Source organism: Corythoichthys intestinalis, chromosome 10, assembly GCF_030265065.1.
Source record: "Corythoichthys intestinalis isolate RoL2023-P3 chromosome 10, ASM3026506v1, whole genome shotgun sequence".
NCBI lineage: Eukaryota > Metazoa > Chordata > Actinopteri > Syngnathiformes > Syngnathidae > Corythoichthys > Corythoichthys intestinalis.
Genome location: NC_080404.1, coordinates 8,038,638 through 8,061,670, shown reverse-complemented (window position 1 = coordinate 8,061,670; position 23,033 = coordinate 8,038,638). Strand labels below are relative to the sequence as shown.

Genomic DNA, 23,033 nt, shown 5'->3' with positions numbered 1-23,033 from the left:
TTCATATATGGAGTTACATTTGTTTTCTGGGTGGATTTTGTCCTTTGGATGGACCAACATCTGGCGGAGTGTTGTTTGTGGTTTGTTTATATTTTTCATGACACTTTGGATCATCAGCTCATCAGCTGATAAAGACACTTCACACCAATACCAGCGACTCTCTGATGAAGGCGGAAGTGTTCGCCGAAACATGTCAGGTAATTTAAACAACCTAAACCTATTGTCTGGGATATCAACTAACTTATAAAGTGTAGACAAAATGAACTCAATACAACTATGACCTAGTAGCAAGCAAGGTGTCAGGTGGTGTCCATGTTATTAATAAAAAAAACCTTTCCCAACACATATATTGTATCCCCAAAGTTAAATACACAATTGTTTCAATAGGTTTTATTTTTTGATGTCATTTTTAACAAACAAACAAACCAACGGGGTGCTGCAGCACACCACTTCCTGCGCTACTGTTCAAGTCATATCTTTATTTATTTATTTTTTTACTTACAAAGTATAGATGCCGTAGTGCATTCATGAAATCTGTTCTTTTAGTCCAGAATTACTTGGCCTAACTCTCCTTTCCTAAAGGCTCGGATGAAGTCGTATGCAGCCGCTGGATAATTGGGAACGGTGACGGTAACGTTGCCTAAAGGAGAGTAAATATTGTTATCATCACTTGGCACATTTTAAAATGTGAATGACACATTACTATATAGATTACAGGTGGTCCCCAGGTTACGAATGAGCGCAGTTCCTAGGTTGGCAATGTAACCCGAATTTCCGCATAAATCAGAATTAACCCTTCAAGTACCCCAAGATTCCCCTTGAACCTCTAAGTAATTGTCCAAAAACATGTACCGTATTGGCCCCAATATAAGACGGCTCTGATTATAGGACGACCCCCTCTTTTTCAAGTTTGAAAAAAAAAGACTTTTTGAACACCAAATTAATTTTTATACAGAAAATAATTACAGAACATCTGAAACAAATGATTATAACAATATATTTGAGAGAAAAAGCATGTTATTTTGACTCATTCAAATCTTAATATCTGTACATTTAAAAATGTAAACTAAAGTGCAATCACATTCGTAAATGAATGGCTTCTGGTTTTTGAAATGTAAATAAACCAATCTGTTGTGATAAAACAACAAAATTGCAATACCTGCATTAACCATCAAAGTGAGATCTAACTGTAACTGTAGTCTTGAAACAAATCTGAATAAGGAAAAACATTGCAATAAAATAATGCAAACTGGTTAAACTTGAGAGTAGCTGAGATCTGTCACGACAGAACATTACTCCTCAAGTTCAGCATTCACTTCAATGATATCTGGTGCCATCTAGCGTCGTGAATGGGTATAATGTCTAGACCCCGAATATAAGACGACTCCCACTTTTTCAGTCTTATTTCAATGCAAAAAACACTGTCTTATATTCGGGCCAATACGGTATCATACACCATATTAAAAAGATAAAGTTAAAAAATAAGATACTGTGAGGTACGTTGTGTTAAATGTTGTTATATTCAATGACTACTCAGCCTTAAAGAAAAAAAACTATTTGGGCTTTACTTGTGAGTAAGTTGCCTTGCTGAGAGAAAAGGGCACTATGGAAAGAGTATGGAGGCGAGAGACTGGGGATATCATGGCCGCTCAGGTGGCCAGTATCCCATCTCTTAACCAGATCGGGATTCGCAAGAGGAGTCCGCGCCGCGGGGAAGCAGCAGCAACAGCATAAGAACAAGGAAGTGGGACCTGACACCATCAGGAATGGCAATGCTGCTGGGTGGGGAGGGGATCCTGACATGGCAAGAACTAGGTACTGTTTACGCGACTAAAAAAAAAAAAGGACTGGAAACTGAATGGTGGACGCGTCGTAGGGTCGAAATCACATAAATCGGGAACGTCGTAACCCGAGGGCCTACCTGCATTACCATACCATGTAACTATGTGATTTAAAGGAAACCACGGAATTAAAGACTTGTAGGGTCTAATAAGCCACAAGTGTTCTCTTTTATTAAATTATGCTATTAGAAACACACAAAGTATTGCCAGTGATTTAGAAATCTAATATTTAGAAGATGTTTTCGACCTATGGAGGACGCCATGCTTCACGAACGCAATACACACTGGGGGTGATGACTCAGTTGGGTTGTACTGGGAGAATAGCTGTGCTCTATACTAGCGAAGCTAGTATGACGACTGGCATGATTTTGTCACATTCTGCTGCTGGTCAGATTGTTTTGTTACACAGCTGTGGGATGGGTTCACAATGTCATACCTGAATCCAATTAAAGTTCATCAGTAGTGTCTTTAAACCGATCCTAGGCAGGTTGCCGAGATATTGACTTGCTGCCATTTGACAGTTTGTATTCTCGATCCCTTCATTGCGAGTTGCATCCTTGCCTTGTTTTTTTTCATCCGACTGCCTTTCATCGTGGCTCACTGTGTTCAATAAACCCTTGTATGCAATCTCCCTGTTATTGTTGTTTGCTAAGAGGCAACCTTGCTTCCGCATTCGCGAACCGTTTGTTGGTTTTCATCTGAGGACTTTAGTTACTGATTGCAGCTAATAAATTGAAAAACTATACACATAACTATCAATGTAGAAAAAAATAACATGGTACTTGTGGTTGTTAATGTTACTAAACAGTGTGGTCTACAGTGGACGAGAGGTGTCAGGCGTAATGCGAAGTCCAAACACTTTGCAAATAGAAAAAAGCATGAACCCCAATTGCAAACGCTTTGCAAAAGAAAAAAAGCATGAATGCAAACTGCCACAACAGGATCCCAATTCCTAAGGCGCGATTGCAAATTGGCAAAAGCACGAACCCCAATTGCCACAACACGACAGTAAATGGCTCGCCGGACAAATGCAAAAGGCTTGCAAGACAGCAAAATCCCACAGCACGACGGTAAGAGGATGACCCGGAAGTTTAAAAAAAAAACAACAACCCAAAAAAAAAAGGATGACACTTTGTGTATTGCTATACAGTGTATCACAAAAGTGAGTACACCCCACGCATTTCTGCAGATATTTAAGTATATCTTTTCATGGGACAACACTGACAAAATGACACTTTGACACAATGAAAACTAGTCTGTGTGCAGCTTATATAATAGAGTTCATTTATTATCCCCTCAAAATAACTCAAAATATAGCCATTAATATCTAAACCCCTGGCAACAAAAGTGACTACGCCCCTTTGAAAAAAACGTACATCCCTAAATGTCGAAATTGAGTACTGCTTGTCATTTTCCCTCTAAAATGTCAAGTGACTCGTTACAGGATTGCTGTCAGCATTGCTGCAGAGATTGAAGTGGTGGGGGGTCAGCCTGTTAGTGCCCAGACCATACGCCGCACTCTACATCTTCTGAAGATGGTACACAAGAAAGCCCGCCCGTCTCATCAGACCATAGGACATGGTTCCAGTAATCTATGTGCTTTGTTGACATGTCTTCAGCAAACTGTTTGCGGGCTTACTTGACTTTGTAAAGGTCCGTAGAGATGGTCACCAAGCACATATAGCAATATTCAAAGTGTAAATGTGTTAGCGACTTATGTAACTTATGTTTTCCAGCTCTGTACGTGTGTCGAAACGATGAGTTGCGGTTCACTGTAGCAGGAGGAGGGTGGGAGTTGTAGTCCTCATGCCTACTTCCGTGAAATGTAGTCTACTTCCGGGTCTTCCTCTTGGGCTTCTTGCTATGTGTTGTGGCAATTTGCATTCGTGCTGTGGTAATTTGCATTTGTGCTTTTGCCAATTTGCAGTCGCGCTTTTGCAATTAGGGATCGTGTTGTGGCAGTGTGCATTCGTGCTTTTATCTTTTGTAAAGCGTTTGAAATTGGGGTTTGTGTTTTTTTTCTTTTTGCAAAGTGTTTGGACTTTGCATTTCACCTGACACCTCTCGGCCACCGTAGTGGTCTTGAACGCTACCTGCATGCAGTAAACGCATATCTCAATGTGCAAAATAAGTTGCCATTGTAATCAGTTAATACGAAATAAAATAATACGACTAGCCGGCAATCAAACTAAATATATTTAATACATTCCTTTATCTGTTTTCCATGTCGCTTATCCGTCTCAAGCATTTATTTACACCGTATTCATGTTGCATATGCATGTTTATGATGTAACTTGTTTATTTGGCACTTTTGGGAAAAAAGAAACAAAGAGTCCAACTGAAGTGCACCACCAACACTGTGTATAGCGTTGATGGGGCGCTGCTGACATTGACCTGGGATGTTGTGTGTCGGTGGGCCAAATACTTTGAAAACCTCCTACATTCAGATCCTGGGGACTCCGCGGCAGGTTCTCCTATTTCTGGGGTTGAAGTCACTGAGGTGGTTAAAAAACTCCTCGGTGACAAGGCTCTCGATTTTGTGGGGCTGTCTTGGTTGACACAACTCTGCAACATCGCATAGACATCAGGGACAATGCCTCTGGATTGGCAGACCGGGGTGGTGGTCCCGTTTTTATTTTTTATAAGTGGGACCAGACGGTGTGTAATAGGGGGATCACACTCCTCACCCTCCCTGAGAAGGTGTACTCAGCAGTACTGGAGAGGAGGGTCCGTCGGGATGTCGACTCTTGGATTCAGGAAGAGCAGTGTGGTTTCCGTCCGGCCTGCAGAACAGTGTATCAGCTCTATAACCTCAGCAGGGTTCTTGGGGGACGTCATGGGAGTTCGCCCAACCAGTCTACATGTGATTTGTGGAGAAGGCATTCAAATGTGTCCAGTCCCTGTATAACTGCGAGTTTGGTCTTTGTAGCCGGTTGTAAGTCAGATCTTTTACCAGTGAGGGTTGGACTCCGCCAAGGCTGCCGTATGTCATCGATTCTGTTCATAATAGGATTGTTCCGATCATGTTTTTTTGCTCCCGATCCGATCCTGATCGTTTTAGTTTGAGTATCTGCCGATCCCGATATTTCCCGATCCGATTGCTTTTTTTGCTCCCGATTCAATTCCAATCCTTACCGATAATTTTTCCCGATCATATAGATTTTGGCAATGCATTAAGAAAAAAATGAATAAAACTCGGACGAATATATACATTCAACATACAGTACATAAGTACTTTATTTGTTTATTATGACAATAAATCCTCAAGATGGCATTTACATTATTAACATTCTTTCTGTGAGAGGGATCCACGGATAGAAAGACTTGTGACTTTGTATATTGTGACTAAATATTGCCATCTAGTATATTTGCTGAGCTTTCAGTAAATGATACTGTAGCCATGCCCAAATGCATGATGGGAAGTGGAACCATGACTGTGCGTAGTGCTACCAATTGATATATCTTCTCTGCGTTGGGAAATAACATAAGGTGTTAAGAAAAAGATCAGTTGCTACCTTGCTTCCCCACATTGCTTCCCATGATATTTCTAATCGTAGGGAGAGGGATCGTAAGGCTTTAGCCAATTAAAAAAAGGTTCCAAAGGCTGCCAAAATTCACTCTACTCATTTTACGCTGGCTTTTATCTCTTTATATAGGTAAAACGGCGCCATTACAGATTGAGCGCGACAATGCGTGAGTGGGTCGTGCAGCGCATGCATTAATTGCGTTAAATATTTTAACGTGCTACATTTTTTTAAAAATTAATTACTGCTGTTATCGGGATAAATTTGATAACCCTACCTTAAGCCTAAACTAAAGACTCTGGATGAGTTTAACATATTATGTCTGTAACGTTAAATGCAATTAGAAAAAGATTTAATTAAAAAATATATACAGTATATATTAAAAAAAGGCATGGCCGATATTTTTTTGCCGATTACGATACTTTGAATATATCAAGGAGCAGCTGATGTAATGAGGGGGTCCGGTTTTGGTGGCCTCAGTATTGAATTTCTGCTTTTTGCAGATGATGTAGTGTTGTTGGCCTCATCAAGCTGTGACCTTCAACTCTCCCTGGAACGGTTCACAGCTGAGTGTGAAGCGTCCAGGATGAGAATCAGCACCTCCAAATCCGAGACCATGTTCCTCAGTCGGGAAAAGGTGGAATGCCCTCTCCAATGAGGTCCTTCCCCAAGTGGAGGAGTTCAAGTATTTCAGGTTCTTGTTCACAAGTGACGGAAAAATGGAACGGGAGATCGACAGGCGGATCGGTGCTGCGTCTGCAGTGATGCAGACTCTGCATCGGTCCGTCGTGGTGAAGAGGGAGCTGAGCCGAAAGGTGAAGCTCTCAATTTACCGGTTGATCTATGTTCCTACCCTCACCTATGGTCACGAGACGTGAGTCATGGCCAAAAGAACGTGATACCGGATACAAGCGGCCGAAATGTGTTTCCTAGGTAGGGTGTCCGGGCTCTCCCTTAGAGATAAGGTGAGAAGCTCCATCATCGGGGAGGGGCTCAGAGTAGAGTCTCGGCATCAAGAAGAGCCAGATGAGGTGTCTCGGGCATCTGATTAAGATGCCTCCACGATGCCTCCCTAATGAGACGTTCCGGGCACGTCCCACTAAGGGGGCCGCAGGGCCGACCCAGGACACGCTGTTGAGACTATAGCCCCTTTCAGACTTACAGTGCCTTGCAAAAGTATTCGGCCCCCTTGAATCTTGCAACCTTTCGCCACATTTCAGGCTTCAAACATAAAGATATGAAATTGAATTTTTTTGTCAAGAATCAACAACAAGTGGGACACAATCGTGAAGTGGAACAACATTTATTGGATAATTTAAACTTTTTTAACAAATAAAAAACTGAAAAGTGGGGCGTGCAATATTATTCGGCCCCTTTACTTTCAGTGCAGCAAACTCACTCCAGAAGTTCAGTGAGGATCTCTGAATGATCCAATGTTGTCCTAAATGACCGATGATGATAAATAGAATCCACCTGTGTGTAATCAAGTCTCCGTATAAATGCACCTACTCTGTGATAGTCTCAGGGTTCTGTTTAAAGTGCAGAGAGCATTATGAAAACCAAGGAACACACCAGGCAGGTCCAAGATACTGTTGTGGAGAAGTTTAAAGCCGGATTTGGATACAAAAAGATTTCCCAAGCTTTAAACATCTCAAGGAGCACTGTGCAAGCCATCATATTGAAATGGAAGGAGCATCAGACCACTGCAAATCTACCAAGACCCGGCCATCCTTCCAAACTTTCTTCTCAAACAAGGAGAAAACTGATCAGAGATGCAGCCAAGAGGCCCATGATCACTCTGAATGAACTGCAGAGATCTACAGCTGAGGTGGGAGAGTCTGTCCATAGGACAACAATCAGTCGTACACTGCACAAATCTGGCCTTTATGGAAGAGTGGCAAGAAGAAAGCCATTTCTCAAAGATATCCATAAAAAGTCTTGTTTAAAGTTTGCCACAAGCCACCTGGGAGACACACCAAACATGTGGAAGAAGGTGCTCTGGTCAGATGAAACCAAAATTGAACTTTTTGGTCACAATGCAAAACGATATGTTTGGCGTAAAAGCAACACAGCTCATCACCCTGAACACACCATCCCCACTGTCAAACATGGTGATGGCAGCATCATGGTTTGGGTCTCCTTTTCTTCAGCAGGGACAGGGAAGATGGTTAAAATTGACGGGAAGATGGATGCAGCCAAATACAGGAACATTCTGGAAGAAAACCTGTTGGTATCTGCACAAGACCTGAGACTGGGACGGAGATTTATCTTCCAACAGGACAATGATCCAAAACATAAAGCCAAATCTACAATGGAATGGTTCAAAAATAAACGTATCCAGGTGTTAGAATGGCCAAGCCAAAGTCCAGACCTGAATCCAATCGAGAATCTGTGGAAAGAGCTGAAGACTGCTGTTCACAAACACTCTCCATCCAACCTCACTGAGCTCGAGCTGTTTTGCAAGGAAGAATGGGCAAGAATGTCAGTCTCTCGATGTGCAAAACTGATAGAAACATACCCCAAGCGACTTGCAGCTGTAATTGGAGCAAAAGGTGGCGCTACAAAGTATTAACGCAAGGGGGCCGAATAATATTGCACGCCCCACTTTTCAGTTTTTTATTTGTTAAAAAAGCTTAAATTATCCAATAAATTTTGTTCCACTTCACGATTGTGTCCCACTTGTTGTTGATTCTTGACAAAAAATTAAAATTTTATATCTTCATGTTTGAAGCCTGAAATGTGGCGAAAGGTTGCAAGGTTCAAGGGGGCCGAATACTTTTGCAAGGCACTGTATATGTTGGTAAATTCCCGTGTAAGGTTACATGGGATTTACCCGTGCCATGGCTTTCACACATGGAGAGATGTCCCAAGAATAACCCAGGTTGGACATTTTCATAGACTTGTCCAGTGTTGGCGACTCGACGCTCTCTGTGCGGGGAGGGCGGCTGGCGGGATTTTATAACCCAGACACAACGTAATTTTTGGTCGGCGTCAGCAACAAAATAAACCACACATTTCCAAAGACGGACGATGGACTGTCTCTTCCTCGGCTGTATGATCCAGTAGCAGTTTAATTTCGTTATGTTTCCAGTTTAATTTAGCTATTTTCAGGTGGCCATGTTGATAATTGTGATAATTTTTTCTTGGGTGGGTGGATGGATGGATGGATGGATGGAATAATTGTATTGACCTGGTTTTTGAAGTTAGGTGCTTTTGTGACTTGGAAAAATGTGGTATTAATAGGTATTTGGTCAAATTATATTTATCTAGCAGCACAACTCCAAAGAAAAGCCATTTCAGAAAATTAGCAAAGTACGACATCATTCTCTCGTATGTTAAAACAATAATTTTTCCCCCTGTTGTCTCTGAATGTGTTTACTTGTATTCCGAGTAATCTCTCTTACCCACTCCAGTGAGGGCTTTGACACGCTGAACCTTCCTAAGCTTCACAGCGATGCGTTTGAGGACATTTTGAATGTCATCGCTGGGCTCTTCCAGGTTGTATTTTTCCACATAACTTCAGACACGGACCAAAAGAGAGACAAATGTCAACGTTGATCACGTGATATCAATTCAGATACTTTTTTACCTGAAGTTTCCAAGACGGTTCAAAGAATACAGCAAGTAGTCAGCGATAACATCCTCACCCACTAAATGATCCAGGATAGTTCCTGGAGAAAGACGACACAAGGAGCATTTCCCAATGGAGTTCAATATAAGTTTGGATTTAGCACAGATCCCAACCTACATTGAGCTAAAATACAGATTTTGCATCACAAAAATTTCATATCTGACAGTGGCTTCAATTGTTCTTTCTGTAACTCAGTGATTCTCAATTTCCTGTTATGTTCCTCCCAGGAAAACAACCCCCCCAACTGTGCCGCCACTGTAAATAGTATCATTTATCTATAAAATTATTATTTTTTTTAGGTACAATTTATTAATATATTACATTGTCCTTTTTAATATTAAAGAGAAAAAAAGCAATATAGATTTAATTATTAAGTTTATAGATTAGTATAGAAGCTTAAAATAAAGTATAACTTTATTAACATTGTTTGTTTGTAACAGAAAAGCACATCAATTTGCCTGACTTAAAAAAAAAAAAAAAGTCCCATCCAAACTGTAAAAAGTACACACAAGGTACATTTTTGACCATTTTATAATGAAAAATACATATATAAAAATAATAAAATCAACAAATAATAATGCATCCAAATTGATTAGCAACATTAACTCACGAGGACAATATGCCAAACAGTTGGACTGAAAAAACAAAAATTAACAGAACAAAAATGACAGTGTCATAACAGAGGGACAGTTTTTATTTTTGCTGCAAGAAGTATCAGCTCCATTGCTATGATGTATTTTTTTTGCACTGAGTAACTTGGTATGCCACCTTATATGACGATAACAGTGCTCGCTGGTTCACTACTGTAGCACTGACAAAGCTGGTCAATTGTTGGCAATTTTCGGCACATTTTTGTAAAAAAAAAAATCAAACGGCTTGGCAATGTGATTGGGGTCTAATGTCTTTAAGTGACATCTTAACTGATTTGGCTTCCTGCTGTCCGCTGCAAACAGTTTAGACAGAGTAAACAGACTGGTCTTTCCTCGTCTCATACTGTATTAAAAGTCAAAGCCAAAAGCCAAACGCTACATACGCTTCGTCAAATTTCCTCGTCTTGGCTCTTCATTTCTCCAGCGTCCTTTGCTGTGGCCTCTTGTTTGGTTCAAAATACTGCGCACACTCTGAAAATGAAAGCGGCACTGCCCCTTGCTGAGTGGATGTGCAATAGGGGTTTGAACAAATATCGCAATGGTGATATATCGTGACACTTTGTATCCTGAAAGGTTATTGATATGCTACTGCCAAGAATAGAGATATCGTTTTAAAAAGGTGTCAATGTTTTAAAAAAATAAGAATCATAAGGAAACAAGTTGCTACCAAATCTTCCACCATCAGGCATGAAAATGGTTCAGGGGTTAAAAAGGTGAGAAGGATGTAGAGGAAATATGTTCCAGTACACTGTACACCCCAACAAAATATTGAGCTCTGTCGACCCACACTGTGTTTCAGCAGGGCCGTGCAGAGACCGGTGGAGGGGCGGGTGCTCGTAGATCAAAAGGAGCACATGAACAAGTATTTAATACACCTTAAAATAACATAACTTCAATTTTAACCAGCTTTAGATAATTATTGGCTACGACTGTGACATACTCTAATTGGGAGGGGGCAACAGTGAATAGAAATCAAAACTGTCATCAACACTTTCTGGCTGTGACTCAGTCAGTCTGCCTCTTTTCTTCCTTCAACCTCTGCATCAAAACTTCCTTCCTCAACTTGTTCATCTGAGAACAAACCACATCAGATGGTCACTGAGCCACCAACAGCAGTTCTCTTAAAACTATTATTTCATTATTATCCATACTTAACAACTCTAGCACATAATGATTAATAAAGCAATGACATAAAATCTTATAGAAAAATAACATTGTAATGTGTTTATAATTGTATTTAATACCCGACTATCCTTGCAAACCTGTTCTTACCAGGTCTGCTATTCACCCAGCTGATGAGGTATCCGCTGCCTTTAGCAGCCTCATCCAACTCCTTTTTTTTTATCCCTTAATCTCCTTTCCCTATGAGGCATGTCTATGTAATGAAATATAAATATTTTTTAAAAAAAAAACAGACTCCCCGGTGGCTTTTAGTTTTAAAGCTTTCTTAAATTCTCTCTCAATAACGATGGAGGTAGATTTGTGTTTTTATTATTCAATCAATCAAAAACAAAGTTGCTTTTCAAAATACAGTTATACTTTTAATCCCAAAAGTCACTTCAATAAAAAAAAAATGTTTTTGATTGCAAAATAAATTTGAGACAAAAAAAGCATTTGAAAACTACTTTTCTTGATTGAAACAAATTTTTCCATTGAAGTAATGTTGTTTTGCGTTTGGCCCACCTTTTGGCTAGGACATTTGTGTTTTTATTATTCAATCAAATAAGTTGCTTCAAACAATAAATATATATAAAAAGAAAAACTTTGCACATGTGTCAATCACCGTTTAACAAAGCCTGAGAGGGTTTGAGTAGACTCAGTATGAAGCATTTAATAAAGCCAAGCATTTTCTTACTACTTTATTCTTGTTTAAAAATAATTCGGTGGGGCAGTAACATGTTTAAAACTTATCATAATTCTTACATTTTGAAGTGCTTGAAAACCATTTATAAATGATACTTTGGTGAAAAAAGTGAAAAAACATGTCTTATATATATGTATCTTTTTTCCAATGTAAAATCTGAATAAATACATTGAACACACACCCAAAAAGTGGGGGGGGGGGGGGGGGGGGGGCCGCTACTTCGCGGTTTTCACTTATTGCGGCGGGTTCTGGTCCCCATTAACCGCGAAAAACGAGGGATCCCTGTATTTCTGAAAAGCTTTGAGAAGCAAGAGTCATTCCCACCACTCGTCGGGCCGGTGTTGTGCCGACACCGGCCGTCAGCTCAAGTCCCAGCCGAAAATAACGCGTCTAGGGCGGACGACGGGACCGATGCGATGCGAGGCGACCCCTCAATCCGAGAGCATGCCGCTTAATTTGACTCAACAGTGTGTTTCTTCGTTTATATTACCGCTAAATACACAAGCTTGACGCCAATTTAACGGGAGCTATTTTTTTTTCATGGGAGATTTGGCTAGCTCTGGCAGTGTTCAACGCAAGCTGCAACGAATGGCATTAACTTTTTTATTTCGCAAAATGTGAAAACGATTGAAACCATTACTCACCAAATTCGATCTGCTGGCAAATACAGGCAAGTGTGTATGCTGCGCTCTGGTCTGCCCGGTGAGGATAAGGCCTGCTTTTTTGTTTTCGCAGCTTTGCAATTCAACCAAAGGCTCGCCGAGCACTCCTTTTTTCACGTAAGGAGTGCGCGCGTTTGGAATAATGGCCCGCAGCTTGGGCCGATGATTGGTTCTCGTCAGCGAAGCATCTAGAAGGATTTGCTGACTGTCCGTGTCACTTTTTTAAAGAACCGATCAGTTTACGTACTAAGTTAATCATATGATGATGATAATAATAATAATAATTTAATAAAACCTCCCGACCCGACCCCCCCACCCCCCAAAAAGAATTTCTCCTCGGATCTACGCAATTCACGTAGGTCGCCCTTTTTGACTTCAAAACGGCGAATTTCGCCGAAAGGTGAGAGATTTTCATGCCTGCACCATTATAGTTTCCCTGTTAACTCTATGGTTGCCATTGACAGCGCTAGACGCCCCATCTATAGACCCTACTCACGTGACGTCACAGCCACGCCCCCACGCCATGATGTCCGGATACTAGTCATGTTAATGCATTAGCGCTTCGTAAATTCCTCCTATTATGGCGTGTTTTTCTGCTCGTTAACATTAATAATCAAAACGGTGAAGTCGTGTGTGGCGGTCAGTTGCAAAAACAGAGAAGATAGACGGAGAGACTTGAATTTTTACCGTATTCCGAGAGACCCGAGGAGGAGACCGAGATTGACTGCTGCAATTCGACGAGAAAACTGGGCTCCAAACGACTACCGCAGATTATGTAGTAGTCATTTTATATCTGGTAAGATGCATTTAATATATATTTAGAGGGTTTTGGGCTGACAACCACAATTAAGATCATTGCTAGGCTAATCGCCGACAACATACACGTATGTATGTAGTCAGAGTGCTATCGCTAAACCATATAAACATTAAAAGCCCTAGCTCCATTGACAAATGACATGAAATACATTAGACTTGACAGTGGATGCTAGCAAGAACAAAAGATTTTGAATTGAAAATTTCGTAACTCACCTTCCGAGCACAAGATTCCTGCCGAATTTTCGTGTACGAGGACCTGTTTCACCCAACCAGCAACGTAGCATTTATAAGCCTCCAAGCTTTTTCAAGCTTTCGTGAGAATAGGCTGATTTTGTGTGGACAAGATAGTTGTAAATATCAGGATATCAGATGTCAGGCGAAGCCAGCGGGTCGAAAAACATCGATTTAGGCATCAAATACGGATCTGGCGAATGGATAAACTGAAGCTTTTCCACGTAACGCCTTTTATGCAACGGATCCAATGAGTTTACAGCGTCAGATAACACCGGGGCTTCCATGAATTGCTCTATAACTTACTCGACTAATTGAAAACAATGAGAATAGGTCTGAAAAAGAGGTACAATATGGCGGCCGGAAACAGCGACACGCCCATTTTGTGACGTAGGTGAGTAGGGTCTATATAGACTGGGAGGGGTGAATGAAAGTTTATTCATTCAAAACCGGAGCATTCACACAGCAGAGGTTGCGCTAGACATTTTCGTTGTCTGTCATTTTGACTGACAGGGTCATAAAAATCCGGTCATAATCTATTTTTACCGGTCACTTCAATTTTTAAAATGATAATGATGACATATTCAATAGTATTTAGTTTTCATTCATTTTTAATTAATATTGTAACGCTTGCTTGGCGGCGAAAAATTAGACACGGGAGTCGTGGTATTTTTCTCCCTTTTTACTCCGCCCCCAAAGAAAAAGAGGCAACGATATAGACCCCAATCACCAACGTCACACAATGATCTTAATTGTGGTTGTCAGCTCAAAATCTTCTAAATATATATTAAATGCATCTTACCAGATATAAAATGACTACTACATAGTCTGTGGTGATCGTTTGGTGCCCAGATTTCTTGTCGAATTACAGCAGTCCATCTCGCTCTCATCCTCGGGTCTCTCAGAATACAGTAGAACTTCAAGTCTCTCCGTCTATCTTTTCTGTTACAGCAACCAACCACACACGCCTTCACCATTTTGATTATTAATATTAACGAGCAGAAAAACACGCCGTAATAGGAGGCATGTACGTAGCGGTAATGTGTAAACATGAACAGTTGACACACAATATGGCGGCTCCAGTCAGGGGGGCGGAGTTGTGACGTCATGTGATTGGGCAGCAATCTTGTCCATCAATTGGATGACGCGCTGGCACACCGGGTGCACCAATAAGAACCTCGCGTTGATGTGTCAATCACGGTGCCGCCGCCAGACCCCGGTGACGCTACAATATTCTGACAGAAGAGCCAACGACGTCATGCATTAAGAGAGACAATAGCTAATTAATATGCTAACTCGCCACCCTGTGGTCTGGGGTGTGAATTACAACCTGTCAAAATGACAGACAGACGTCAGTTTTTTCCGTCACCGTTTTAAAAAACCGGTCAACAACGGAAAATATCCGGTTAACGCGACCCCTGTCACACAGCCACTCTTTTTGATTTTCGGGGCATTTACAGGTCACTTTCTGTTGAGTTTGAGTCCCTGCCTATTCATTTGGGAGATTCCTGGGTCACTTCCTGTTCTCTAACCCAAAATCAACAGGAAGTGACCCTTAAATGCCCAAAAATCAAAAGGATGTGACCCTAAAAATGCCCCAAAATCAATAGCAAATGACATGAAATGCCCCCAAATGAAACTCAGTGGTTGCCATTGACCGCCGTAGACGTCCAATCCATTTGAAGTGGAAGGCTAGCAGCGAATGAGCATTCATCATTCTCCCAGTTTAAATAGATTGGACATCTACTAGTGATAAACGTATTCCAATTCAAAGCAGAAGCTTGTTTTTCTGTTTATTAGTTGTTTTTAGAATATCCTAGAATAATTTCCTGACCACAGTATCGATCATTGTTGTACTGCCATATTGTGAGATTATCATTATCGTGAGTTTTGTATCGCAAATCGTGTCGAATCATGGGGTAACAAGACGTTCCCACACCTAATGCGCAATTACATTTTATTCTAGTACGGCAAAAAAGTATGTTCCCCAAGGTCACATGCGCCACCCTCGGCATCGCTCTGCGCCCCCCACTATTTGAGAAGTACTGCTGTAACGATACAACATTTAATTTTATTCACAACTCCTCACTCAGCATAGTAGTTGAGACTGATTGATATAACATGTTAATTAAATCTGCTCACCACACAACGCGAGCTTCATGCCCGTTTCGACACTCTCTATCTTCGGGGGTAAGACTCCAGGTGTGTCTAGTAGGTGCATAATAGGGCGTTCACACACCTGAGAATGACACGTACTGTACATAACACTATTTTGAACAGAAAAACGTTCAGATGTTACTGACCTGAATCTTAGTAAGGACGGCTCGTGTTATCCCAGGCTCTCCGCCGACTCGAGACGCACGGCCTGAATGAAATTTGCTATGTTGAAATTTCATTCAGGTTACTCAGATACTAAAACAATGCCAATAATCTGTTGCAATACCTTTTTTCAAATGTGTCCTTCTTAGTGAGTTGATAAGTGATGACTTTCCCACATTGGGTACTCCAATTATCATCAGGCAATAATTATGATTCTAAGAAAAAGTATACATGCACATGAGATTAAGAGAAAAAGGCTTGTAGTTAACAGATACTGTTTCATACCACTGTATCTGCACTGTATCTGAAACGTTTGGAATTTCTCACATTTCTGCAAAAAATCAACAAATGTGATCTGATCTTTGACAAAATCACACAGATGAAAAAACAGTGTCTGCTTTAACTCAAACCACCCAAACCTTTATAGGTTTTCATTTTTTAATGAGGATAGTATGAAAAAAATGACAGAAGGGGGGAAAATAAGGAAGTGAACCATGACATTTAAAATTTTTGTGACCCTCCGCTTTGGCAGCAATAACGTCAACCAGATGCTTCCTGTAGCTGCAGATCACTCTGACACATCGATCTGGACTAATCATGGCTCATTCTTCTCTACAAAACGGTTGTAGTTCAGTCAAAATTCCTGGGATGTCTGGCATGAATCTGTGTCTTTATGTCATGCCACATCCTCTCAATGGGGTTCAAGTCTGGACTTTGACTTGGCCACTCAAGTGTATTTTGTTCTTCTGAAACCATTCTGAAGTTGATTTACTTCTGTGTTTTGGATCATTGTCTTGTTGCAGCATCCATCCTTTTTTTAGCTTCAACTGTCTGACAGACGGCCTCAGGTTTTCCTGCAAAACATCCTGATAAAGTTTTGAATTCTTTCTTCCATTAATGATTGCAAGTTGTCCAGGCCCTGAAGTAGCTAAACAGCCCCAAATCACGATGCCCTCTCCACCATGCGTCACAGTGTGGATGAGGTGCTGATGTTAGTGAGCTGTTCCATTTTTCCTCCACACATGACGTTGTGTGTTACTTCCAAATAATTCAACTTTGGTTTCATCAGTCCACAAAATATTTTGCCAAAACTTCTGTGGTGTGTACAAGTGCCTTTTTGCGAACATTAAAGGAGCAACAATGTTTTTCTTAGACAGCAGTGGCTTCCTCCATGAAGTCATCCCATAAACACCATTCTTGGTCATAGTTTTACATATCGTTGATGTGTGCATGGTGCCAGTGACTTCTGTAAGTCTTTAGCAGACACTCTAGGGTTCTTTTTTTTAACCTCTCTGAGTATTCTGCGCTAAACTCTTGGTGTCATTTTTGATTGACTGCCACTCCTTGGGAAAAAAGCATCAGTCCAAACTTTCTTCATTTGTAGACAATTTCTCTGGCTGTGGATTGATGAACATCCAGACTTTTAGACTTTCCCAGCTTTAAACAAATCAACAATCCTTGATCGCAGGATTTAAGACCGCTCATTTGACGGAGCCATGATGCACACCAGACCATGCTTCTCATCAAGACAATTCTTACGAGGTGTGTGTTTTATAGTGGGCAGGGCAGCTTTAAACTACTCACCAGTGATTGGGCACACACTTGTCCTAAAATGTTTGGTAAATATTGGTTTCAATTGTTCTTTAAGTCTCCTTAGGCAACGGGTTCATTTACTTATTTTCCCCCATTTCTGTCATTGTTTGCATGCTATCCTCATTAAATTATTGAAAACTTATAAATATTTGGGTGGCCTTAGTTAAAGCAGACACTGTATTTTCATCTGTGTGATTTTGACAAAGATTAGATTACATTTGATGGTGATTTTATGCAGAAATGTAAGAAATTCCAAAAGGTTCAGATACTTTTTCATACCACTGTACCATGGCAGCATTGTTAAATAGTGTTACGATTTATAATTAGTTGCTTCGCTAGTTTAAATTCAGCATCCTAACTATAATGACTTTTTTTCATCTTTAGCTTTAATGCCTATACGTTTTACTTGGTTCGTACCTCTTCTCTGTTAAAGCGTGGCGACTTTGTAATCATCTCCAAGACTGTTGGCACCAACTGCACAAAAAAAAAAACAAAAAAAAAACACACATTGGCTTTAAATCAATAAAATCCTTTATTAGGGTAATTGAAGTTTTCGGGAAAAATTTCGCAGACCTTGGTAACACTGTTGTCTCGCTGCTTTAGACAGTCAGTGAACAGAACATTCTTCACTCCGTTAGAATTAAGCTTATTCAGGATCCTCTGCAGGGAGAAAAAAAAAAAAGTAATTTTCGAACGATAACATGCTACTTTCCCTCACATTTTAAACCCTTCAGTTTATAGTTGAGTGCAGTTTACATGTGGATTGCAGGATAACGAGCTCCAAGTGTTTTTGTATAAAAATCCCATAAATAATGCTGCAACAACTAATTGATTAAATCGATTAAAATCGAATAAATTAGTTGCCAACTAATGTGATAATTGATTTTTGTCAGCAGCTATGTACAGTCCAGTTTGGTCCCTATTTGTGTGTAAAAAGAGGAACGCGTAAAAACGTGCACGACACTGATTAGAGTAAGAGAGAGTTCACTGCTGCAATTGCTGCTGCTGTTGTTGGATTGCTGAATTAATAATACAGTATTATGAAGTGTCGAGAGTTAGATTGCTTTTTTGTGCTGTTAGATCCAGTGTGCCTCCGTCACAGGTGAGTAAATGAAGCCAATTGTATAGTTTGTATTCTATGTTGATGAGACGTTACTACTTTACATGGAGCACTAAGCTAGTTGTCAATTATGCTAATTAGTGTCTTGAGTCCATTTGTATTGTGTTTTGGAGAAGCATACAGGTAGTCCCTGGGTTACGACGTACCTGACATACGTGATTTCGACTTTGCAACGCCGGAGTCGCCGATCGTTTTTTTTGTTTTTGTTTATTTTTTTAATAATGTTGACTCTTGATTTGTGATGCACGCTTTTATTTTGGAGCAGAAAGCGTTGGGCATATAGTACTTCCGCACGCGAGTAAGCGCGCATGTACACACGAAGAAGGAATTTGCGCAAACAAAGAAGAGCGCACGCACACACACGAGGAAGACCCATTTGCTCGCACAACCCGGAAGCGCGCTGCGTGCACGTGCGGTCATCTTGGCATATTGGCATACTAGTGGCGAAAACTAAGCACTTTACACTCATATGGACGTACAGCATCATTTTAAGATGCTAAACTAACACATTCCCTCTTAACACAAATCTGCAACGCGAATATAATGTAAACAACGCTCTCCTCGACGCAGCGAGGACGAGTGGGAGATACAGCCGACGTAACAGTAAAAACACAAAACGGTCGCTCTGATAACGGCTCTAACTTATTATAACAACTTTATGACTTGAAGAGGAAATACTTACATTAGTTCATGGAAGGTCCCAGAATACGCAGCGCATGTGACGTGGGACAATAACAGGAAATAACTGACTGGTTGCTATGGGAACGAAGGCATACCCAAGGAATCTTTCTAACAGGAGTATTAAAATTGCTAATAAAATCGTTTAGGACTATTTTAGATGCATATATGTTGTATTTTTCTTATAGAGTATTTGACGAGGAATACGATAGACCTATTAATAGACTTTTTTGGAAAAATCACAATTCCTTTAGGTCGTCTAATGAATAATGACATGGCCTGTGAAAATCAATGCAAACTCACTCGGCGACAACTCTCCAGATTATACTTGATGAGTAGTTTCTCTTTTGAGTAATCATCAGTCTTACGTGCCGAATCGGATGTGTGTAACATGTGGAAATTACGAAACGTAAATCGTGATGGTTGGAATCGATAAGAGAATTGTTAAACTGCCAAACTATTCCATTGAATCGGAACACACGAAAAAGGCATTTTCAATTGTGGTCGACTACTTGGGGCGAATTTATGTTTTTTATGATGTGTCGACGCTAACTGATACATGCTAACCGTTCGTGTGGATTCTTATTGCTGTATTAGCAGCTAGTTATCAACACAAATTTGAATTGCCGTTATTGAAGATGAAACTGATTTCATTACATTTTCATTTAGTTTCAGTCTGCAAGCGTTGATGTCATGAGCTGCTGAATACAGTCAGCAAACTACACGGATGTCTGACATCGTCATTTCGGAGCTTAGCTCGTTGTCTAGCTAGGACTTAGCTCCGACATCTTGGCGAAGACAGTGCAATGGCATATAATACATATTCCTGGACAGTTATTTTGAGATTTAAGGGGTATGTTGGGGTACCAGAAGGGTTCATTCTGACTTACGTGGAAATTTGGTCACCAGCGTTGGAACGGAACTCGTCCGTAACCCGGGGACTAGGATTCGGGTTGTATTAGGACTTGAGTTATTGTCAGATAGGAAAGTTGTGTCATTTCTTTTTATAAAACAAAAATACATATAAACCAATTCATATAACAGCTTAGATTCTCCTTCCAACACTAACTCCCATTTAAACTGTAAACTGTCACACAAGAGAGTGTGCTTTGAAATTGGATTTGGATTGTATTTATGAAGGACCACAGGATTCAAAATGAGGGGAAAAAAAGTAGTTATTTATAGTCTGAAAATTACGGTAATAATCTGATTAATCCATTATCAAAATAATCGTTAGTTTCAGCCCTACCCACAATATAATACAGTTGCCGCTTATAGTCAAGCGCGGCTTATACAGTGGGGAGAAGAAGTATTTGATACACTGCCGATTTTGCTGGTTTTCCCACTTGCAAGCCATGTAGAGGTCTGTAATTTGTATCATAAATTTTCTTCAACTGTGAGGGACGGAATCTCATACAAAAATCCAGAAAATCACATTGTATAATTTTTAAATAATAAATTTGTATTTAACTGCATGAAATAAGTATTTGATACTTTACCAACTAGTAAATATTTCGGCTCTCAGTTCTTTTTTAAGAACCCCTCCTGTTCTCCACTCATTTCCGGAAGTAACTGCACCTGTTTGAACTTTTTACCTGTATAAAAGACACCTGTTCACATGCTAAAACAAACAAACTCCAACCTCTCCACAATGGCCAAGACCAAAGAGCTGTGTAAGGACATCAGGGATAAAATAATAGACCTGCACAAGGCTGGAATGGGCTACAGGAAAATAAGCAAGCAGCTTGGTAAGAAGGTAACAACTGTTGGAGCGATTATTAGAAAATGGAAGAAGTTCAAGTTGACGGTCAATCTGCCTCGTTCTGGGGCTCCATGCAAGATCTCACCTCGTGGGGCATCACTGATCATGAGGAAGGTGAGGGATCAGCCCAGAACTACACGGCAGGACCTGGTCAATGACCTGAAGAGAGCTGGAACCACAGTCTCGAAGAAAACCATCGGAAACACATTACGCCGTCATGGATTAAAATCCTACAGCGCACGCAAGGTCCCGCTGCTGAAGCCAGTGCATGTCCAGACACGTCTGAAGTTTGCCACTGACCATCTGGATGATCTAGAGGAGCAATGGGAGAAGGTCATGTGGTCGGATGAGGCCAAAAGTGAACTTTTTGGTCTAAACTCGGCTCGTCGTGTTTGGAGGAAAAAGAAGGATGAGTACAACACCAAGAACACCATCCCAACCGTGAAACATGGAGGAGGAAACATCATTTTTTGGGGCTGCTTCTCTGCCTAGGGTACAGGACTACTGCACCGTATTGAGGGGAGGATGGATGGGGCTATGTATCACCAGATCTTGGCTGACAACTTCCTTCCTTCAGTGAGAGCCCTGAAGATGGGTCGTGGCTGGGTCTTCCAGCATGACAACGACCCAAAGCACACAGCCAAGCCAACTAAAGAGTGGCTCCATAAGAAGCATCTTAAGGTCCTTGAGTGACCTAGCCAGTCACCAGATCTGAACCCGATAGAAAAATCTATGGGGGGAGCTGAAAGTCCGTGTTGCCTGGCAGCAGCCCAGAAACCTGAAGGCTCTGGAGAAGATCTGCATGGAGGAGTGGGCCAAAATCCCTGCTGCAGTGTGTGCAAACCTTGTCAAGGACTACTGGAAACGTTTGGTATCTGTAGTAGCAAACAAAGGTTTCTGTACCAAATATTAAGTTCGACTTTTGTGATGTATCAAATACTTATTTCATGCAATTAAATGCAAATTTATTATTTAAAAATCATACGTGATTTTCTGTTTTTTTTTTATTAGATTCCGTCCCTCACAGTTGAAGAGAACTTATGATACAAATTATAGACCTCTACATGCTTTGCAAGTGGGAAAACCAGCAAATCAGCAGTGTATCAAATAGTTGTTCACCCCACTGTATGTAAACAAATCTAGCTTATTTGTTAAAATAGTCGGATGCGGCTGCTGTGCCAAATAGGCAAAAAAAAAAAGCAAATTTATTAATAAAATAAATAAATAAAAAACATATAAGTCGCTTTTTGTAAAAAAAAAAATAATAATAATAATTATAATAATAAATTTTAAAAAAAAAGTTGTATAGCAATATTCTATTACTGAGCTTTATCGGCAAAATTAATAACTTGCATGTAATCAAGTTCACATTTCACATATATTTCTCAATGTACAGTATGTAGTGAATTGCTACGTAATAATAGATTCACTTTTAATTTTTTGTAATTAAACTACTGAAATAAATTCAGTTCACGAATCTCTACTACACATGACAGTTTATGTACATTTCGCCTATCGTAAATTCAAATACATTTTGTCATTTCATTTAGGATAACTTCAAGTGAATCTTTTTTTTTTTTTTTTTTTTTTTAATAAATACTTTCTTTTTCACAGTGGTCACTAAGAAACTTTGATGATGATGCAGTTTTTAATACAGCCAGAACCTGTTTATTTGTCAGATCAGCCAAGTCCATTTTGTTCAGGACCAGCAAATGCGGTTTCACGTCCAGAGTCTCCTGAAACATAGGGTTTCTTCCAGAGAACGGTATGTGCTTCATGTTAAAGATATTTCCGAATCAGTAGTTTGTCAGCACACACTTCCATATATTTAAAATAATAATAATAAAAAGGATATTCGAGCGTCGTGGATTTCAACGACGCAGTCCACTCTCTTTAGACTGGCTCTCATTTGCTTCAGTCCTGCTCTCGGCCATTTAAAAAAAACAGCTCACGTTGATGATAATACTGAACATTTCGATTATTTTATTGTTATTGTACTTGTAATCACCTTTAGCCATGTGTCCTGGGAACCAGTGAGCTACTTCACGTCCTCCGAAGTCGAACGCACCTCGAAACTTCGTGACATTGTAGAGGGACCGGTACAGTTTCATTGTCGTAAATAAAGTGACTTAATTTTACATCTGTAACTATCAGTATTTATTTCACTCAAAATAAGGAAAAAAAAAAAAAAAACTACCAAATTGATACCACGCGTACCATTGTTTACACGCCGAGTCAGAAATATGCACGGTTATTTGTTCCGCGTTTCTTCCTCGTCTGCTTCCAACTGAAGAGAACGCGTATCGCTGCCCACTGCAGATCACTAAATGAACTGCAACTCA

The 23,033-nt window shown here is 40.3% G+C and overlaps 1 protein-coding gene across 1 annotated transcript; it reads right to left on the bottom strand.

Annotated features, from left to right (window-relative positions):
- Positions 1 to 419: 419 nt before the first annotated feature.
- mtg1 (mitochondrial ribosome-associated GTPase 1) lies at positions 420 to 22,970 on the bottom strand. Its single transcript, XM_057847948.1, has 11 exons — positions 22,700 to 22,970; positions 22,547 to 22,611; positions 22,356 to 22,460; positions 17,705 to 17,791; positions 17,549 to 17,605; positions 15,663 to 15,753; positions 15,523 to 15,584; positions 15,362 to 15,458; positions 8,955 to 9,036; positions 8,770 to 8,882; positions 420 to 640 (listed from the first exon to the last, which is right to left on the bottom strand). Exons 1-11 carry the CDS (start codon positions 22,800 to 22,802, stop codon positions 543 to 545), a joined length of 960 nt encoding a protein of 319 aa, XP_057703931.1. The 5' UTR covers positions 22,803 to 22,970; the 3' UTR covers positions 420 to 542.
- Between the last annotated feature and the right edge of the window lie 63 nt (positions 22,971 to 23,033).